Source organism: Lissotriton vulgaris, chromosome 1_2, assembly GCF_964263255.1.
Source record: "Lissotriton vulgaris chromosome 1_2, aLisVul1.2, whole genome shotgun sequence".
Lineage (NCBI taxonomy): Eukaryota > Metazoa > Chordata > Amphibia > Caudata > Salamandridae > Lissotriton > Lissotriton vulgaris.
This window is the reverse complement of record NC_141686.1, coordinates 145,854,408-145,875,271: the sequence shown is the minus strand read 5'-3', so window position 1 is coordinate 145,875,271 and position 20,864 is coordinate 145,854,408. Positions and strand designations below refer to the sequence as shown.

At 45.7% G+C, this 20,864-nt stretch overlaps 1 protein-coding gene across 1 annotated transcript in view; it reads left to right on the top strand.

Annotated features, from left to right (window-relative positions):
* Positions 1-20,864, top strand: part of AGBL3 (AGBL carboxypeptidase 3) — a 687,703-nt gene that overhangs the window by 327,533 nt on the left and 339,306 nt on the right. The window contains exon 10 of the mRNA XM_086953007.1: positions 3,331-3,431. Within this exon, the coding sequence (XP_086809133.1) occupies positions 3,331-3,431 (101 nt within the window). The remainder of the gene's footprint in view (positions 1-3,330; positions 3,432-20,864) is intronic.

Genomic DNA, 20,864 nt, shown 5'->3' with positions numbered 1-20,864 from the left:
CCTGAACACCTCTGTAGTGGGATCAATGACTTGTGCCGTCTTATACTACCTGTTTACCTGACTGTATATTGATATGTTACCTGACTGTATATTGATATGTTTTATGTATGTTATTATTATCCTTTCATGTTAGTGACTACTACATTGCTCCCATTACCCCTGTTCATTCCTACTGCCCCTACCATGTCATTGTGAAGCGCTCTGATATCTGTAAGGATCTTGTTCGCACTATATAAAACTTTGAATAAATAAATAAATAAATAAATAAATAAGGGCCGTATAGGTCAATCCAGGGAGAGGAAACTGGACAGAATAGGGGGCCCCTCGGAAAGTAGCATCTTATGGGTGGCGCACAATGTCTTGAAGTACACACACTTCTCCAGAGGGAGCCAGTGTAGTTTACAAACAAGGCCATAAATAGGGCAGAATCTCAGTTATGCTATTTGATTAAAAGTACAACCAATCATTCAGCCAGACACCAATCCTAGTCTTCTGACGTGACACCAGTATTACCTGTATGGCTAGAGACTCTCTGGCGGTCCAATTCAATTGTGGTTCAGGACATTGCTAATGTTCCTCATGACAGTGATGAGGATGATGAGGGGAGAAGTTATGTACTTCCCGGTTATACTTGTGATAAGTTGGGTTGTTAGTTGAGTAAATTAAAACCTTACTGAACCAACAGCCACAATCCTTGTCAGGGTGAACCACAAACCCTCTGGCAGCTTGGCACAAAAGCAGCCAGGCTTAATTTAGAGGCAATGTGCAAAATATTTATGCAGCACATAAACGGTAATAAAGTGAAAACACAACACAAGAAAAATCCCACACAGATTGAGAAAAACAGTGTAAATTGTAAAAAGCTATTTGATACCAAAACAACAAAAATCAATTCAGTCGAACTAGAGTTATGAATTTTTAAAGTTTTAAGTGAAAGCTTGTACCTAAATATCAAAGCTCCAATCACAGACATTTAGTCATGCGAAACCCTGGGAAAAGTCAAAAGTTAATGCCTACTACGATGGACCGCGACCCGGATACACAGTGTAATGGGCCTGGTCTCAACTAACATTTGGACTTAAAAGACATTTCAGAAGAAAATGTCTGAGAAGGTAAAGTTCAGTGGTACAAGGCAGCTGGCGGTGACCAAGGAGGAGGCATCATTATCCAGGTATCTGAGCACTTTTTGGTTGAACGTTTTTAAGTCCAAAGTTTTGGATTTGGGCTATCTTGCCACATTTTGCACCACTTCCAAGGATCCAGGACTAGAGGGGCACCAACCTGAGGACCAGGACTCACTCAGGCAGTATCCAGGTGCAGGTTCAAGATGGTTGGAGGATTTTCTGTTCCTCTGATCAGTAGGTCAGCCAATTAGCCCTTGGAATCAATCTGGTAGTCCTGGGTTGGGGAAGAAGTGCAGGGATCAAGCAGCAAGACAGACCTCTGGGGGCACAGAGCAGGTATCCGGCAGCAGAGCAGTCCTTCTTGGTGCAGCAAAGCAGTCTTCTGAAGTACACAGCAGTTCACAGCAGTAGGCAGTCCTCTGTGAGTTTTACGCAGGTCCTGAAAGTGAACTGAAGAGTGGGTCTGAGGGTCCTATTTTTAGACCTGGTGCCTCCTTTGAAGTACGAGAAGTTTCTGGAGGTTTCCCTTTTCAGAAGTGTTTGGAATTTCCTGCACCCCTGCCCTGGTCCTAGTCTGTCTGCAGGTACAATAGACTAGTGTGAAATTCTTTGTATGAGGGTAGGGTGCAGCGTTTTGTAGAACAAATGGGACTGTGCGCAGCTCCACCTCTCATGCTGCCTGAAATTTCCTATCCAGGCACACCTAGTCCCTCTGTTGTATGGCAGTCTGGGAGGAAGATACAAAATCTAAATACCAACTACACCCTGTCATGTGCCCAGGACCAGACTGCAGGAACAAAATGGCTGGGACAAGAAAATGGCAACTTTCTAAAAGTGACAAACAAATAGGTTCGGACCCTTTTTCCATAGCCACTTTGGATTGTTAACATGTACCCACGCACACAAGGCCCTCCATGACACTGGACCAGCATACCTTAACAGCCAACTCAAATTCCACGCACCCCAAAGGACCCTAAGATCAGCCCAGCTCTCCTATGCCGTGGTCCCACGCACCAGAAAAACTAAATCGGGACGTAGCTCCTTCTCCTTCCTCGCGGCCAAGGCCTGGAACGCCCTTCCGTTCCACCTCAGACAGACAACATCGCTTCCCATCTTTGTAAGAGGCCTCAAGACCTGGCTCTTCGACGGAGTCCTCCCTTGATGGACCGGAACCTGCACTCTCTCCACCCAAACACCTTGAGGCCCTTACAAGTGAGTAGTTGCCCTCAACAAAAACTAGATTGATAGGGATTAGATATGAAGCTGAGGCCCTAGACCCACAGGGGCCCTCTGATGAAGTTAAAGAAAATGTTGCTTCCACCAGAAAAGTCAATCCAAAAGTGTTCCCCATGACTCCTCCAGACCATCCTCTGGGTTGTGTCCAAAGAGATCTCACCGGCAGTCCCAGAGGAATTTTGGACCTCTATTGAACAAACCATTCAGGACACCCAGGATGCAGCCCAATATGTGATTAGGGATGGCCTTCATACTACTGATTGCTTGGAACGAGTTGTGGGCACAAGTGTGGTGTTCCACTGACATAGGTGGATGTGATCCACTGTCTTTTCTGGAAATGTGCAGACATTCCTTCTGGATATGCCCTAAGATAAGTCCCTTCTATCTGAAGAGAAAGCAAACTTTTCACAAATGCTTTAGGAAAGCAGAGCCATATCGTGTTCCTTAGACCTCAGCTTGTCATCCTCCCTATCAGGGTTTCTCCTCCTGAGAATACTCCAAAGGGCTGGCATACAGACAACTCCAGGCCTGCCAGCCCGTAACAGCCACCCCAGTCCTTTCGTGGCCAGGAGCAGGAATGAAGCAGACATTGTAAAGGTCACCATGGGCAATGCTCTAATCCGTCCCCTACCATGCTGCAACAGCCACCAAACGATTATAGTTTGTCCTTAGGGGCACACAACCAGCCTGTTGGATGCAGAAACAGACGTTTTCTCCCAATGTGGCGGTCAGTCTCCTCTGACAGTGAGTAACATGTTCCCTTTAACTGCTGCTAACCCTATTGTATGTGTGATGTTTGTATTATTCATGCTTGGTAATATATATTGGCTATACAAATATTGAGGATTTTTCATTGGTCAATGGTTGTTTGATTCTGCAGGCAAAAATAAAGAAACCCTCTCATTAGCTGAAGTTTCATTTCCATGTCATGCCATCTGATGTGTACAAAGCATTATTCCTTGTTTTGTAGGTAGAAGGAGGGGCACTCATTTTAGCACCAAAGACCTGGAGTCCATGGGATTCCATTTTTGTGATGCTCTTCTGGATTACTGTGATCCTGATCAGACTAAGGTAAGACCAATGGTAGTTCCTCTGCTTCATAGTCAACCATTTCTCCCTATCAGCATGACAGTTTCTCAAAATAGGGCAGGTGGATGGATCACTATTTCATAGCACACAAAAGAAGCAAATTCGGGAAGCCAGGCTTTAATTCTTTTTGGGTTCCATCCCTCAACAGGTCCACTAACTTCCCTGTAGTCCAGTCTCTTTTCTCATCTTGAGCAAGATCAAACATTTTACATAACTGATAAAGCTGCTTTTCTTAGTCACAGTTGGCTAAATTAGATTGAATGTGTACCTAGACACATAGAATTTTATTGCAGTTGTATCTGTAAAACAACAACCAGACAAATTCAGTAAGTCAGTAAATATTGGTCATGGAAGCATGAAAAATGTGAATTAGTCTAAAAAAAAAGTTGTTCTCACTGCCTCATAAGCAGACCTCAAAGGAGCAAGATGTGTGATATTGCGCTTTGAATTGTTGAATGATCACTTCAAGTACTATATAGCAGCGTAAGGGGGTTTTCTCTATGGCCTTCCATGGAAAAAGTGAAAATACAAAGTTTCTTAGCTTTTGCATATAAAAGGTTTAATTCTATAAAGTAAGTGGATACAATGATTATATTTCCTTGTTCCATTACTTTAATTCAGCTGTTCCATGTCAAAGTGTTAAAAAGTGTTAAAAAGAACTGCAGCAACCATGAACCTAGTGATTAAAAAAACATGCATCAGGTGATGTAATACAATACCAGATACGTTCATAACATTGCATAACATAGCTATCTTGTCCTCTTTCCTTGCTGCAAGGAGTAAAGAAAGCAGGTACTGTGCATCAGGCTTGATTCTGCTTACAGAATATCATGATAAGTAAGAAAATTGATAAATCATCTTTTTTTACATATGCAGTCCATCCAAACCAACAGTCCACCAGGGTTGGGGACAAAACAAATCAATATGATAATATTGATACAGTAGTATAACATGAATCATATAACACAACAAGATTATAGTGGGATAATCTTCGTCTCCTTGAGTTTGACAGAATTAACACTTTCATAAGATCAGGCTAGTACATTTTACATTCTTTGACAGGACGGAAGACAAGGATTTTGCTTGTTCAACAGCTTAGATACCCCATTTAATGCTAATGAAGGGATAGGTTTGAAATAAGACTTGTTAAAAATTGATACTCATGGCCAGTCTGCATTTTATAATCAGGGAATTTCCATACCTGCTCTCAAAATGAAAGGTTAATCCATGTCCTCTAACCTTCATGATCTGCCTTCATCGTGGAAGTATGATACATGTTGTGTGTATGTGAAATGAGTTGTGCACAAGTGTACTGGTGAATGGTTGCGTTGATATGGACCCTACATCTCTGTATCTCTCTTACAATTTCTCTGAATTTTTCTTTTAGTGTTTTGTGTGTGACTGATGGAAGAGATAAGAGGGAGCGAGACAGAGTGTGTGTGTGTGTGCGCTTGCTCGCTACTCAAATTGGTGGTTTCCTTTGTGGAAAACCATAATGACCATCTGTAGGAAAGTGCCCCTTTTTGCATTGTTGCCTCCACTTTTTTTGCCTAAGTTGACGTACTTTGACTGAGTGTGCCCTGGGTTACTGCCAACCAGGTACCTAGGGTGCATGTTCTTTCCCCAAACCTGTACTGTTGCAAAAACCTAATTGGCAACTCTCTGCCCACATGTAAGTCCCTTATAAAAGGTACCCGAGGTACCAAGGGCAGTGTGGCCAGGGAAGGCCTCTTAGGGCTGCAGCACTTATTGCGCCACACTTAGCGGCCCTGTACCTTTTCACATACAAATATATATAGACACACACACACACAACCCACCCCCGCCACCAATTGCAGGCTGCAGGTTTTGGTGCAGAACAAAGTGAAGAGTCGACATGACACATTCCTGTGTGCCATGCCTACAATCTACTGCCCTGGCATAGTTAAGCTACCCCTTTAGCTGGGTGTGAGGTTACAGGTGCATGAGCCCTGTACCCCTCCTGTGTTTAAATCTATTCTTAGACATTGAAAGTGCAGTAATGCCAAAAGACTATATGGTATGGGAGTTTGTCATTATGAACTGCATAGCACCACTGAAAACTGGGAAGTTTGCTATCAAACTTCTCAGCACATTAAACTCACCCTGATGCCACTGTAGGATTTAATGAAAAATGCACTAAGAGGGAATCTTAGAGATGCCCCTAAGAAAACGACCTAAGTCTTGTGTTCTGGCTGAGTGAGTGCTCGCCAGCTGCCACCACCAGACTTGTTTCTGGCCCCTGGGTCGAGAACCAGCCGCACTCGGGGTACTGAAACAATACACATCCTGGGACGAGGTGCCAAGCCTCTTCCCCCAGGGTGGGCACGGTCCATGAAGGGGAAGTTTCAAAGGGTTGCCGTCTTTCTGAGCTACTCCAGCCCTTTGCTGACCCCTGCAACTGTCCCCAACCGGTTCTGACCCCCACTTTGGGCGGGAGAATTGGCGGGAAAACCAGGATAGGAGGAGAGGTGTGCCCACCTTTGCCAACCCCACCCCTCAGGTGGGGGAGGTGAGACGAAGCACACCTCTCAGTCCCCGCCATCTTCAAGGTGGGTGGACCCAGCCAACCAGAGTGAGGCATATGCCTGCTTCGTTTTCTTACCCTGAATGCTCTAAAACCACCAGACTTTGTCTAAAATCATGCACTTTCTCGCATTTGTGTGAGAGAAAGGATGTGTCTCTGAACCAAATTGGAAGAGTTGGTGGCCTCAAGACCTGTTTCCCCCTGCTACTGCTAGTACCAAGGCTAAAAATTTAGGTATCATTGTGGACAATGAGCTAACTTTTGGGCCCCAAATAGCCTGTCTTTCGGGGAAATGATTTGGAATCCTGCGGATGCTCAGGAAATTCCTCCCCTTGATTTCTGTCAACCATCGAAGGGTCATTGTCCAAGCGCTTGTCGGGTCGCGCTTGGACTATGCAAATGCCCTCTATCTAGGACTCCCTAAATATCTTGTGAGGAGACTTCAGGTAGTCCAAAACTCAGCTGCCAGAGCTATTTATGGACTCCCTAGACGAGCTAGTGCCTCTAACTTGTTGAAGGAACTGCACTGGCTCCCTATAGCCAAGAGGGTTATCTTCAAAAGCCTGGCGTTGACCTACAAGGCCCTTCATGACTCAGGCCCTAGGTACATTAGGAAGTGCCTTGCTCTCTACAAGCCGAGCAGAGCGCTGCGATCTGCTTCCTTGTCTAAAATGGTCGTTCCGTCCATCAAGCGAACCAGACAAGGGGGGCGTTCTTTTCACTACCTGGCCCCGCGCGCTTGGAATGAACTTCCTATTTCTCTTAGACAGGCCCCTAGTCTGATGTCTTTCAGAAAGGCATTAAAAACCTGGCTTTTTACTAGTTAATTTTGCTGTTCCTTTTTTCTGCAGTTATGTTTCCTTTCCTTAAAGGACTTCTTCGCCAAAGCGCCGGGACACTCCTATTGGAGTAGCTGTTGCGCTATAGAAGAACCCAAATAACATAACATAACATAACAAAGTTCCACGCTCTGTGGGGATCTACACAATTCCTGCCACCCAGCATTCCCACACTTCCCCCAGATACAAATGGTACCCTTCCTGTGTGGATGGCACGATTTCATGAGACAAGAACTATCCCAACCAGGGAGCATGCTAAGACAAAACTGACGTAATATGGTCACAGCGATCATAATTTTTTTTTTTGGGACTGCTACAAAAATTCAGAATTTTATCTTTATTTATTTAATAATATTTGCTGAAATGTATAGCTTTTCGCATTTACCAGTTGGATTCACACCTGTTTCCACCACATTCTGTAAGTAGATAGAAACCACAAAAAATATGAAAAATCAACTGCCGCTTAGAAGAAATACAAAAACAGATCTCAGCACAGCTAAAACTTTTGTTGTTTCTATTTTGAGAAAATAAATAAGCTATGTTTTACAGTACTTTTTTCCATTTTTTTAAAACAAATAGCTGCATTTTGGCCATTTTCTTTGTGCCCTCCAGGGAAATACACAAAGCCTACATAGCTTTTGAATCCCAAAAATGTATGGAAAGGATCCAAATTTGAACAGGATACATTATGTGGAAAAGGAATTATGCAGACTTTGGCGCAAACTGCCCCAAACATCAAAATAGGGGCCTAACACTTGGGGTGGGGAATTGTGGGTAGCTGGAGCCTCAACAACTCAGGGGTTAAATCTGATCTATAACATGAACAGGATGCTCTTTCTGAATTGGAGAACCATACAAACATTTAAGTTCAAATAATTTTATTGAAAGACTAACAAGGTGTCAAACAAGTTATACAATATTAACCCCTTCAGCGCGGCGCTAATTTTCGCGCTGTGCTGAAGGTTCTAAGAAATGGGCGTGGCCGTGACGGAACAGTTCCATCATAAGCGCAGCCCAACCGGCACTCATGACGGAACCGCTCCATCACGAGCATGATGTGGTTAATCATGCAGCAATACATTCCAGTTATACAACATAAGAAATATGAATAGTTGGACTGTCAATACATAGGTAAAACAAAAAAGAGAAAAATAAATAAAACATTAAAGCCATTTAGATACATACATAAAATATTATGGAACTATTAGGGAAATCAAGGTGGTTTGAGAACTTCTTGCTGAGAGGGATTGGGTATAGAATATCGCTTGGCGCTGATGTCAATATATGTTGTGACTGGCATCCATAAGTCAACGTGTTTCATGGCCAAAAGCAGTATCTAATCTGTGGTTATGACCAGCAGTAAACCACCAAGCCTTGTATGAGATTTTCATAAAGTCTTTCCAATTAATGGTAATTTGTTGAAAGGCAATCGCTAATAATAGATCGATAATCGCAAATGATACTCCCACACTTCCTGGACGCAGTGGTGCTAGTAGAAGCATGGCGGGTTCACCACCCACCTGAGACATACTGTACATTTCACTCAGGGGCCCATAATAGTCTCTCACAAATTGATTATATTCTTAACCCAGCTGACCAGGCAAGATATGTTAAGGAGATCCGACACCTAGCTAGGGGTATTTCCAATCATTTCCCTGTGTAGTGACATGTGGAGGTTGGAAAAGGAAGCAGGACTAGAATAGCACCTATAAACCCCTGGCACCTTTGGAATCCGAAGATTAAATTGAAGATGACTCAGGAAATAGACCATTACTTTAGTGAAAATGAGGGATCTGTGGAATCAGCTCAGATCCTCTGGGAAGCCTTCAAAGCGGTAATACAGGGGCACACGGTGCCCCAGATAGGTGGAGCAAAGAGGAAAAAAAATTCTGGGCTAACCGGACTAGAAAAAGAGATATTGAAATTAGAGGGATTACTCACTACAACAGAAGAGCAGGGCAAAACACACATTCTCAACTTAAAGAAAGAGGAATATAGGAGCGAGGCAAGAGAAATGGCGAAAACACGAAGTAGGCACAAGTTAGGATGAATATACGAGCAAGGTGATAAAGCCGGGAAACTGCTGGTGAAACTCCCGGTGATAGCGGCAGAGAATAGGACTCTGCTAGATAACTACCTCACACAGGAAGAGATAGCACAGGCCAAACGAACACCCCAATCCAGGAAAGCGATGGGTCCATACTGCCTTCCGATCAAGCTCTACAAATTGAAGCCTGATGGAATAGCCCCTCACCTTAAGAAAATGTATGAGGAAAGCCTTGAGAAAGAACATCTTCCATAAGACAGAGAATAGCTACTCTGGTAGTGATATATAAAGAAGGGAAACCCAAAAATAAATGCTCGTCCTACCGACTTATATTGCTGTTGAATGCAAAGGTTAAAATACTGACCAAATTGCTGGCCACCCGGCGGATGTATGACGTTACAACGCATACCATTACAACTACCTACCATTACAACGCGACCATTACAACGCATACCATTACAACGCATAGCGCTTAGAGGTGCTGGATAGTGGTAAGTATAATTTACTATTCCAACTCCAGTCCCCGTGGACACTAGGGAAGGTGTTGGATAGTAAATTAAACTTATTCCCTATCCTAGAGCGCCCCCAGCGCAATGCGTTGTAATGGTATGCGTTGTAAAAGTTGCGTTGTAATGGTAGGTAGTTGTAAAAGTTGCGTTGTAACAGGTGTATACCCCACCGGGCTGGTCAGGGTTAATTCTGGATTGGTCCACCCTGACCAATCGGGTTTCATGCCATCAAGGAATACATTGTTATACCTTCGTAGATTGCATGGAGTCATGGGAAGGGTGGATACCATAAGAGAGGAGGCGGTGGTGGTGTCCCTGGATGCTACCATGGCGTTTGACACTATGGAGTGGCCATATCTCTTTGCCATCTTTGAAAAACTCAGGTTTGGTTCAAAATTAATCAACTGGGTAAGGCTCCTATATACTGACCCATTGCACAAGTAGTTGTCAACAATAAAAAGTCAGTCATATTCACACTTCAAAGGGGGACGTGACAAGGCTATCCCTTGTCCCCGGTTTTATTTGCCTTATTGTTAGAGCCCTTAACATACTGGATTCGCAAAGACCCTATTATTCAGGGGTTACGGTGGGCAGATGAGTGGAAAGACTGAATATCACTCTATGCAGATGATAATTTGTTGTATCTGGCCTCACCGGAGAGATCTCTACGCAGGGTTCTCAATATATATACAAATTTTGGTACCTACTCTAACTATGCCATTAACTGGTCAAAATCGCGTATATTCGTATTGCAAGATAGCTCGCCGGCCCTACCCAAAGATTGCAAGGTGGAGATAGCCAAAGAGGGATTCAAATATCTAGGACTGTTCATCACCAAAGATCCCAAATTGTTCTATACGTCTAATTTACTGCCGCCGCTACAGCGGCTAAGGCATGATGTTGAGCACTAGAAGACTCACTCTATCACTATTAGGCAGAGTGGCACTCTTTAAGATGATGTTTCGCCTCACTTCCTATATGTCCTCCATAATTCACCTAACTCAATCCCCGCCTCCTACTTTACGGCAGTGGAAGGTGCACAAAGAACGTTGCTCTGGGAAGCAGCCCACCACAAATATCTTTTTCAATGCTAGTAAGAGGTTGTATGATGGGGGAACTGGGCTCCCGAATATTACAAAATACTACTGGGCGGCACAATTGGCTCCCATCATTCACTGCATATTCTGACCCGAGAATGATCCACGATATCCGATGGATAGTTGGCTCTTACCTGGGAGCAATTACACCTGTGCACTTTATACACGGCCCGCGAAATTACAACTAACAGGTCCCACGAAACACTTGATTCGGGTGTTTCATGCGGCTCATAGGAGTCTGGGATGGGCAAGGAAAATAACACTGGCTACCCCGCTGTGGGATGCGGAACAACTGGGATCACCCTGCAATACAAGGGATTTCGAAAAATAGGATATCATTGGGATATCGAGGGTGGGCGACCTCTGGACAAAGTAGAAGGTAGTGCCCTTCTCGACTCTACAGCAAGATTACGAAGTGGCGGAAGCTGAGAGATTCCAGTATCTACAGGTATGACACGCCCTGCAGACAGCAAATCCAAGGGGAGAGACTCCTCCTGGGGCTTCACCACTAGAGGATAGGCTTTTCAATGGGTTTCTGATGAAAAAAGCAATTGTCCCGACTTACTCTAAACTGATTAACTATTCACCGCATCCTCTTCCGTAGCTCCACGAAAAATGGGAAAGTGACTTGTCGGAGCTGGAGGATGAGGACTGGCTGGAAGCACTAGCGTCGCCAAAGGAAGTAGCAATTTCCTCCAATCTAAAATTGGTGCAGCTGAAAATATTGAATTGAGTATATGTCACAGGACCAGCTCTGGTCAAGATGGGATATAGAGAAGACCCAAGTTGCAGAAGAAGTGCGGCCGGGAGGGTAGATTCTTACATATCATATGGGAGTGCTCACACATTAGTAAGTTCTGGAGTAATGTCATCCTATGCATGGGGAAAGTACTGGGTGAGAGACTGGTAATCGAGGCCAAAAGGTGTCTGCTAAACATATGGGAACCAATGGATTTGGGTAGTAAAAAGAAAACATGGGTGTCGTTGGGTCAGATGGTCGCTAAGCGAAACATAGCGAGGAAATAGGAGGCACAAGAAGCTCCGACAGTGATGGACTGGAAAAAAGATATGAACTGGTGCATGTTTAGGGAGAAAACAGTATATGCATCCAGGGGGTGCCCGAACAAATGGATGCAAATTTGGGGCAAATGGAATGAATACTGGGGGACATATGTATACCGGCCAGTTTACCATCCAACTGGCAGCTGATGAACCAGAGTCATAAATTACAGGAGAAATCTAATCAATGGACGTTTTGATTGTTGAGAGTACCCTCTATGTTCCATAGTAGTTATGAATGTGAATCAAAAATGTGCTGAGTGATATCTGTACCGTTGTTTGTTGTAATCCATAAAAAGATTTTTTTTTAAAAGACCCCCTGCATCCATCCACCCTGAGCCCTGAAGAAGAGGACCTGGCTTTCACCTACGTCCTCCAACTTACCTGCCCAGCTGCTGGTTCCTCCCGGAAGGCTCTCTGGACCTAGCCTGCAGCCAAAATCCAAAACCTGCAACTCCCATTAAAAACAACAGGGCAGCGGCCGAGCATGGCGGCAGCGTGAAGTGGGAGCTCCTCACGGCATAACGGCCTTTTGTAAAATCCGATAACTTAATCCGTCACAACGCCTGCCCGAAGTGGCGGTACCTGCTCAGGAACCGAAGCAGCACCTCCTGATCCGACTCCGGTGAAAATCGAGTGCCGAGAACTGCACTTCTCAACTCGTGCGCAGTGAGGCCTACGGTGAAACGGCGACATCGGACTGGAGTATTCATCAAGCCCCGGCGGAAGTGTGACCTTCCTGGGTTGAACTCAGTAGCGACTGCCGGCCCTCTGTGGAACGGACCGTAGTGAACGACTGCTGGTGAAAGACTCCGGGGGGGCCGTTGAGGCCTGTGGACGAGGGTGGCTGCTCGGGCCGCGAACACCCGCAGAGAAACCACAGCGGTGGCTGGACAGTGAAAGTTTCCACACGGAGGGCGGCCCCTCGAGACCCTATCGGGCACCATTTTGGAGGTGAGGCCTGTCCGGCTCGAGCGACCCGGGACAGGAATTAGCGCACCGGGAGTGCAGACGCCTACTGGATGTAGAGGTGCCGAGCTGGACCTTCATTGAGGCTGCCTTCGACACGGCCGGAGGCCCCTGGATTCCTGTACTGCGGAACGCCGCATGAAGTACTGACGGCCGACTTGAAGAACCCTCGCAACGATCGGATGCCGATCGAGCTCCTGAGGCTGCATTAATAAGGCGACCGTGTGCGAAGGAGACTTGCAGCGGCCATAGCTACCGCCTAGTTGACGCCTAAGCTTCCGGAACAGCGGCGACGCGAGGCTGCTCTGACTTGAGTCATGGCGGGCAAAGGGACCAGAAGCTCGTCGACGCAGGCGAAATTGGACAAGTTTGCTTATAGCCAGCAAGGCCACTCACAAGTCAGTGGGCGACACTCCTCAGGTGCTACTCCGGACATGGATGGCACCAAAAAAGTGACGCTGGAGGATATTATGAGGACCCTCTCAGAGTTGCAAACAACAGTGGGCTCCATTTCCTCTGAAGTTACTCTGCTGCGGGCGGACTTTCAAAAGATGACCGAGAGGGTATCTCAAGTTGAAGTGGTTACCAAATCACTTATTGAAGACACTTCTGAACTACAAATAGCAATGGAACGCATGGAAAAAGTCACCAAGATGCTACGGGAAAAGCTGGATGACCAAGAAGGGCGTTCCCGCAGGAACAACATACGCATTCTTGGCCTACCGGAAACAGAAGGAAAGGGAGCAATGGACCTCTATGTCGAAGACCTCATTAAAAATAAACTGCAGCCTAAAGGCCTGTCCCATTTTTTCTCCGTTGAGAGGGCGCACCGGGTGCCGGGTGGGACGCCCAAGCCGGGAGCGGCGCCGCGGCCTGTACTGGCTAGATTGTTTAATTTCAGAGACAGGGACGCCATCTTACAGGCGGCAAGAGTTTCTCCGCCAGTCAAGCTCCAAAACTCTACTTGGCCTTCTTTCCAGATTACACGGCAGAGGTTGCCAGGCGCCGGAAGTCATTTACGGAGGTAAAGAAGGCACTACGAGACAAGGGCCTGCAATACTCAATGTTATTCCCCGCCAAATTACGAATTGTAGCCGATGGAAAAGCATGGTTCTTTGATACGCCAGAAGTTGTGCGAGACTGGCTTGATGGATGGAGACAGGCGGGGCCACAACAGCGTCCACACAGAGACCGACCAAATCATCGCAACGACAAGCATACGAATGACCAGAACAATCGTCCTTCACAACACACTGAGGCTGCGGGACTAGAATCTGACGTGGAACGGGACCCTCTTGACTCTGGGCAGCCGGGCCCTATTTAGAGGTGAACTTCACAAGAGACAACTCATGCGAACTACAGGGACCTGGAGTTGGTTAAGCTGAGTAGGGTGGGCATTAGCCGGTGCCTGTAGGGGTCTCACCAACCCCACGAGCAAGTAAGATAGTAGGGAATGGGGAAAAGCACTCTGCCAAGTTGGGGAAGGGGGCGGGGAACGGTCCGTGGAGCAGGGGAGCAGGGAGGGGGGCTGGAGGGGGAGTTCAAATGTTAATGTTATTGTTATTTGTCATCACTTCTACTCTATGGTGCACTACAATGCCAAAAGCCACACAATTATGGTACACTGCCACATGGTGCCGCATCTGTGTTGATGTCGGCCACCGATCGCTTGCGACAATGATTACACGACCCGATGGCCCAACAGTTAAACAGGGTGTCCGTTGAGGACGCGCCTGCGACGGCTGACGTGCCTCCCCTACGTATGTTAACCTGGAATGTTCGGGGCTTGGGGGATAAAATTAAAAGAGGTCTAGTCTTGCAAGCGATCAAACGTCAGGGACCTGACCTAGTGCTGCTCCAAGAAACACACCTTACAGGGTCCACATGTAAAGCACTTAACAGACGTGGGTATGTTATGGCAGTTCATTCAGAATTCACAACGGGATCCAGGGGCATTGGGATACTCATGAAAAAATCGTCACCTTTTCTTGTAGAGTGCCGCAAGATGGACGACCAGGATCGCTTTGCGGCATTGCACGGACAGTGGGAGGGAAGATTTGAATGTGGTCTCCGTGTATATCCCCCCGGCACTTCACTCAACAGCACTGCCAGCTCTTGGTAAATGTCTCCTAGACCTCCCGGAGGGAGACACAATCCTTGGAGGAGACTTTAACGCCATAATAGACCCTGCGCTAGACACCTTCCCTGTGAGAGATCGCCCAAGGGGTTCTGCCGCGCTTCCTGGTTTTATAGAGGTGATGGGCCTTACAGATGTATGGCGACAATTGAACCCAGCGACTACCCACTACACATATTATTCTGCAGTTCATAATAGCCTTTCACGAATAGACTATTTTTTGTTTCTGGGGGTGGGTCTAGGATCGATAGATAAAATGGATATCCTGCCTAGGGGTGTATCTGACCACTCCCCGATATCTCTATCACTCACCACCAAAGAGAAGAAATGTGCTAGAACATACCCATTGTATCCCAATTATTTGAAAATCCCTAAGATAAGGAAAAAACTTAAACAGGCGACCGTGCAATATTTCGCTGAAAATGAAGGGACCGTCTCCTCGCCCTCTGTCCTTTGGGAAGCTTATAAAACAGTCCTCAGGGGGGACACAAGCGGGATTCCAGACGTGAACTCACGGAACTAGAACTAACACTTCACAACGCGAACGTTGCACACATGTCGAATCCCACACCAGAAACAACACACTTATTACAGCTCCGCCAACAGCAATACCGGGATCATCTCAAAACTACCGTCCAAAGTTATCAAGCAAACACGTTACATAGAATATACGATGTGGGAGACAAGGCGGGGAAAATGCTAGCGTGGCTGGACAAGAGAGGTGGTAGTAACAGAGGCATACAGAGACTTTACACGCATGATGGTCAACTACAGACACGCCCTGAACAAATAGTACACACTCTAGCAAGTCACTTCCGGGACATATATACCCCAGAACGTGACGTCACTACACAGACGGCGACGATTTCCCTAGAGAATATTGCCATCCCTGCACTAGCACAAGAGGCACAGCAAGACTTAGAAACTGATCTTTCAGAAGAGGAAATTCAATTAGCGATACAAAATTTGCAGTCTGGTAAGGCGTTAGGCCCCAACGGCCTGCCTGTGGAGTGGTATAAAGCGGTGGCCCCTATGCTGAGTAAACCGTTGCTGAATATGTACACTGACAGCCTTGATAGGGCGACACTACCGCTTGATCAGCGTACTGCCACCATAGTGGCTATACCTAAACCGGGTAAACCACCGACTGCATGCACCTCCTACCGCCCCATTTCATTGCTTAACGTGGAGGCTAAAATCCTAGCAAAGATCCTGACCAGCCGTCTGACACAACCACCTTCACGCGTTGATACACCCTGACCCATCAGGCTTCATGCCCCACAGGAGCACGGCAATGAATCTCAGGAGGGTCCATGGGGTGATGGCGCGTGCACACCTTCTTACTGAGCAGGCGGTGATCCTCTCCCTCGATGCCAAAATGGCTTTCGACCTAGTGGAATGGGAGTATCTATTTGCAGTGCTTACTCATATGGGCTTTGGACCGAAATTTAGAGCATGGGTACGCCTGCTGTACACGTTACCGGTAGCGCAGGTGGTAGCAAACGGACACATTTCAGCGTCGTTCCCACTGAGGCGGGGGACTAGACAGGGATGCCCGTTGTCTCCTTTGCTCTTCGCCCTGGTGCTTGAACCACTGGCAATCCTGATTAGAACAACGCCGCTGTTTCGAGGTATCAAGTGGGAGGAGGGGTGGGAAGATAAGATCTCCCTATATGCAGACGATATGCTCATCTACATGGTTGACCCTGACAGCGGGATCCCTGCCCTGCTGCACCTCTGTAACACGCACGGGGAGTCATCGGGTTATACCTTGAACTGGTCAAAATCTGTGGTATATGTGCTCAAGGGCCCGGCACCATTGTTGCGGGAGGACTGCCCCTTGGCCTTAACAACAACCTCCTTTAAAAATGTGGGTATTTTCATCACGGGAAGTACCGTTGAATTCTTTGACGCAAATTTAAAGCCACCTCTGGAACGTCTACGTGCTGACGTTAAACACTGGGCGACTTTGCCCCTGACCCTTCTGGGAAGGGCGGCTTTGTACAAAATGATGGCACTCCCCAGATTCTTATATGTCTTGGAAAATACCCCTTACTTGGTTGCACCACGCTATTTTAAGCAGATTGCGGCGCTGGTCTCCAGCTTACTCTGGAATAATGGCCCAGCACGTATCGCCCATGATAAACTGGTGAAGAGTTGGTATGAGGGAGGGATTGCACTACCCAATGTACAATTATACTACTGTGCGGCCCAACTTAAGATAATCAATCAATGGGTCCATACCCCACGTGAGGACCCGGCGTATAAAGCGGACTGGTCTCAACTAGGAACAGACGGCATGCTTTCAGTCTTATACAACAAATCCCAGGTTAGAAAACTGTGATTGGCCCGACGCAACACACAGCTGCATTGTGGCATAAAGCACAAACACGACTGGGCTGGGCAGGGAAACTCACCAGACTGACACCAATGTGAGATACAAAATCATTGGGGAACCTCAGATTATGTAAAGGTTTTACACAGTGGGACCGCATAGGAATCTCCACGATAGGGGACCTGTGGGAGAAAGGCACAGTGATTGGATTACCACAACTTCAACAGCAATACGGTTTAGGCCCCAACGAGACATTTAGGTACGTACAGATACGCCACGCACTACTCCAAGCAATTCCACCAGACACTGATCTACCAGAGTCGTCGCCACTGGAAGACAGACTGCTGATGGATTATATGCCTCAGAGTGCAACTTCTTTTACATATAAAAAGTTAGTCAACAACCTGACGGACCCCACATTATACCTTAAGGAGAAATGGGTAAGGGACGTAGGGGAGGTTGATGAAACAGAATGGAATGAAGCGCTAGCCTCACCGAGGGAAGTGGGCATATCGGCGAAATTCAGATTAGTACAACTCAAAATTCTGCACCGAGTTTACTACACGAGAACGTTACTTCACAGGATACAACGGACACCACACCCATTTTGCCTCAGGGGATGCGGGGAGGAAGGGAACCTGTACCACACCCTATGGGAATGCCCGCTGATACAAGAGTATTGGAAACAAATTATGCGTACTGTTTCTCAAGCAATTAAGGTGTCTGTCCTGCCTGAACCTCGAAAGTGTTTGTTGAACATTTGGGACCCCAATGATTTGGACAGGTATGGACTGTTGTGGGTCACGCTAGCCATTACAGGAGCCAAGAGGGACATAGCACAAAAATGAAGGTGTTCCAGAACTACCTACAGCAACTCGATGGGCCAAAAATATGGACTTGTTGATGGTAACGGAAAGGGCGGTGTATGTGATCAGGGCATGCCCCCGGAAATTGAACAAGATCTGGGCTCCCTAGAACACTTATAGAGGAGAAATCTGTGAACCTTTGCCAGAGAACGAGGATCTAGATTCTGAGGAGGAGGATGATTAGGAGGGTGGGTGTTTAGTTCTTCATGCACCGGGCTGTCGCACGATTATGCTTACTCAGGTACCGAATTGTAATTAAACTGAATGGCTGCTAAATGTACAGTAGATACACTATACATGATGACAAATACTTTGATTTTCTTTATCTTTTCTTTTTTCTTGTTATTACCTTTAAAAAACTTTCGCACATTGTTGAACATGATATTAAGGTTAGAGGGGGATACCTTAGATAGAACTGAGACAGATTAGTACTGTTCCAAATACTGTAATAAGGGCAATTACTGCTATAAATCCGTATACCTGTTGGGACTATATTTACTACTTGTTCAAACACGCATTACCATACTGTATTACCAGTCTAATATGAAGTAGAACCAAATTGAATCCTTCTGTAATATTGTATATGTCACTGATGCCTTCATGTCAATAAAGATTTTCAAAAAAAAACAACAGGGCACCCGATGCCAAATCAGCACTCTGCACCCGGCCGCCCCTGTGCTGCTGTGCGTGCACCTTGTGTGCGAACACGGATCCCCCTTGGCCCTTAGCTAAACCCTATGAGCTTTGCTCCCACATCCAAGTGGCATGCCCATGAGAAGCCAACAACCGGAGCCCCCCATTGGATAACATTGTGCCTCAGCACACTGCACCCGGCCTCACTAGTGCCGCTGGGGTGCTCTAACAGAAACTCAACTCCCAAGACCAATTGCTTGCTTTTAAACAGATAACCAGATTTTCCCCCATTGGACTGCAGTGACTATTTTTCTGGGGGAAAAGTGTGGAGTTGAAAATTGTATGAAAATCTAAACGTGTGTCTTGAGAAAAACAGTTTTTCTTACCTTTTATCCAGGAAATGTCTCAGTGTGATATCTAGGCATATCACATTGAGTAGAAAAAGTAGTCCCGAAAAAGTAATCCTGAAAAGTAATTAAAAGTAATTAGAACTGTCATTTTATAAACCTGTAAGAAAAGTAATTATTCATCCAGCTTGCTTTTTAATAATCTGTTTAGAAAAGAACAATCATATTTACCTGTACCAAGTCCTACTCTGTTCTATAAATAAAATAAAACAAAGACATAGTTTAATACAAAACCATTGGTCTCAGTTCAGTCTTTGAGTTTGTGACATTTTTGCTTGCCTGAGTGGGTAGAATAAATGCTTAAGACTGCTCGCGCACACTACCACAAATAGAGAGTTAGGTATTATCTACTTTAACCTCTGTAAGCCTTTAGGGATCCACTGGAATGTGTGCACACTATACCTTATTTTGGTATAGTATATACAGCTAGCAACCTACACTCTCTGCCAGACTTTTCATCGCGGTGGAGCTGCCCTGAAAAGCCTAGCTGAGAGGAAACTCGATAATATGCTTGCGGGACTGTGGCGGTTCCCACAAGCATAATGCGGCCTCTGACCGCCGGTCCTATGCCAGGGAACCCCCTGTGGAGCTGGCAGTCCAACTTCCTGAGTCGTAATCGGGCGGTCCGCCAACCCGTGCCAGGACGAGTCTGGCGGTCCCCAGAATGCCAGACTCGCAATAGAGTGACATGCTGTCCACAATTGTCACTTGCATCGCCACTTTATGTGTCACTTGCACATACCTAGCACCAAGTCCAATTCGGGATGTTTTGTTATTCATTTATGTACAGTGCTGCTACAACTGTGTTTCCTACTTTTCTCTAATTATACGATGCCATGAGCACGATTTGAAACAAATTGAGTCTCCTTATTCCCGTTCAAATAATGCTTTTTGCATACATGTTTAATTTGTTTATTCTGAAATAAATAATAAACACTGTGAAATGTTTATATTTGGAAAAACAATTGTCTGACTATCAAACAAACACATAACACATGTCTACAAACTAAGCAAACAGATCATTCTCCAACACATATTAAGCAATATATCCCTGCAAGCTGAATTATCAATTTACAATGAAACACATTTCAAACCATACCATGTGCTGTGTATTTGACATGGAGAAAGCATGCACTGTAATGCATGAATACATGGAATTTTGTGATTTCTAAATTAGAAAATATGAAGATGACATCACCAGAATCATCATATTTTCTAATTTATTTAATGCATAGTTAGTGAGTTCTATTTTGGTAACAATGGAACCACTTATGGTTCTGAAGTATGGGGCCAATGGCCTGGTTGACAGCAGCCAGTGAAGCACTCCGTCTTAAAAGCACAGTCTGCAGATTCAGACTCCTCACAGAAGATCAAATCTCCATGGAAGGAGGCTTTCTTAAATAAGGAGGCTGAGGGAATGGAGGTTCAATAGGTAATGATTTAGAAAAAGTCAGTAAGTGCTAAATTTTCAAGCAATAGATTGCTAAGCTGTCCTCTATAAAGTACATTTTATTGTTGAAATATTATTTAGTAGCTGTATTCTGGGATGTCCAGAGGAAGTAAAACCTGCACTTTTGTTTGTGCCAACACAAGACCTGAGGTCACAGTTCCATCATTTTAACTGCTAATGTTCCCTACAGCTCTTATGCCACACTCCACACCTGACAGTTTAAAACATTGCAAAGGTAGAAACATGACCCAGTTTTGGGAACTGATTAAATGGGGTAACGGGCAACACTCAATAATCCCTAATAACAACGTAGAGCCCCATCGTTGGGTAGCCTTCTTCGAACCGCAATTTAAGAACAATAATACTAATAAAGCACTCCTTCCTTTCCCACCGCCCCTGATACGCCTCTGCTCTTTAGTTCAAAAGAGGTTGAGGCAATCTTGAAGGTTATTCCTAGTGGAAAGGCTCCTGGGCCTGATTGTATCCCAGCAGATTTATTCAAGCAGGACCCTGACCTATGGA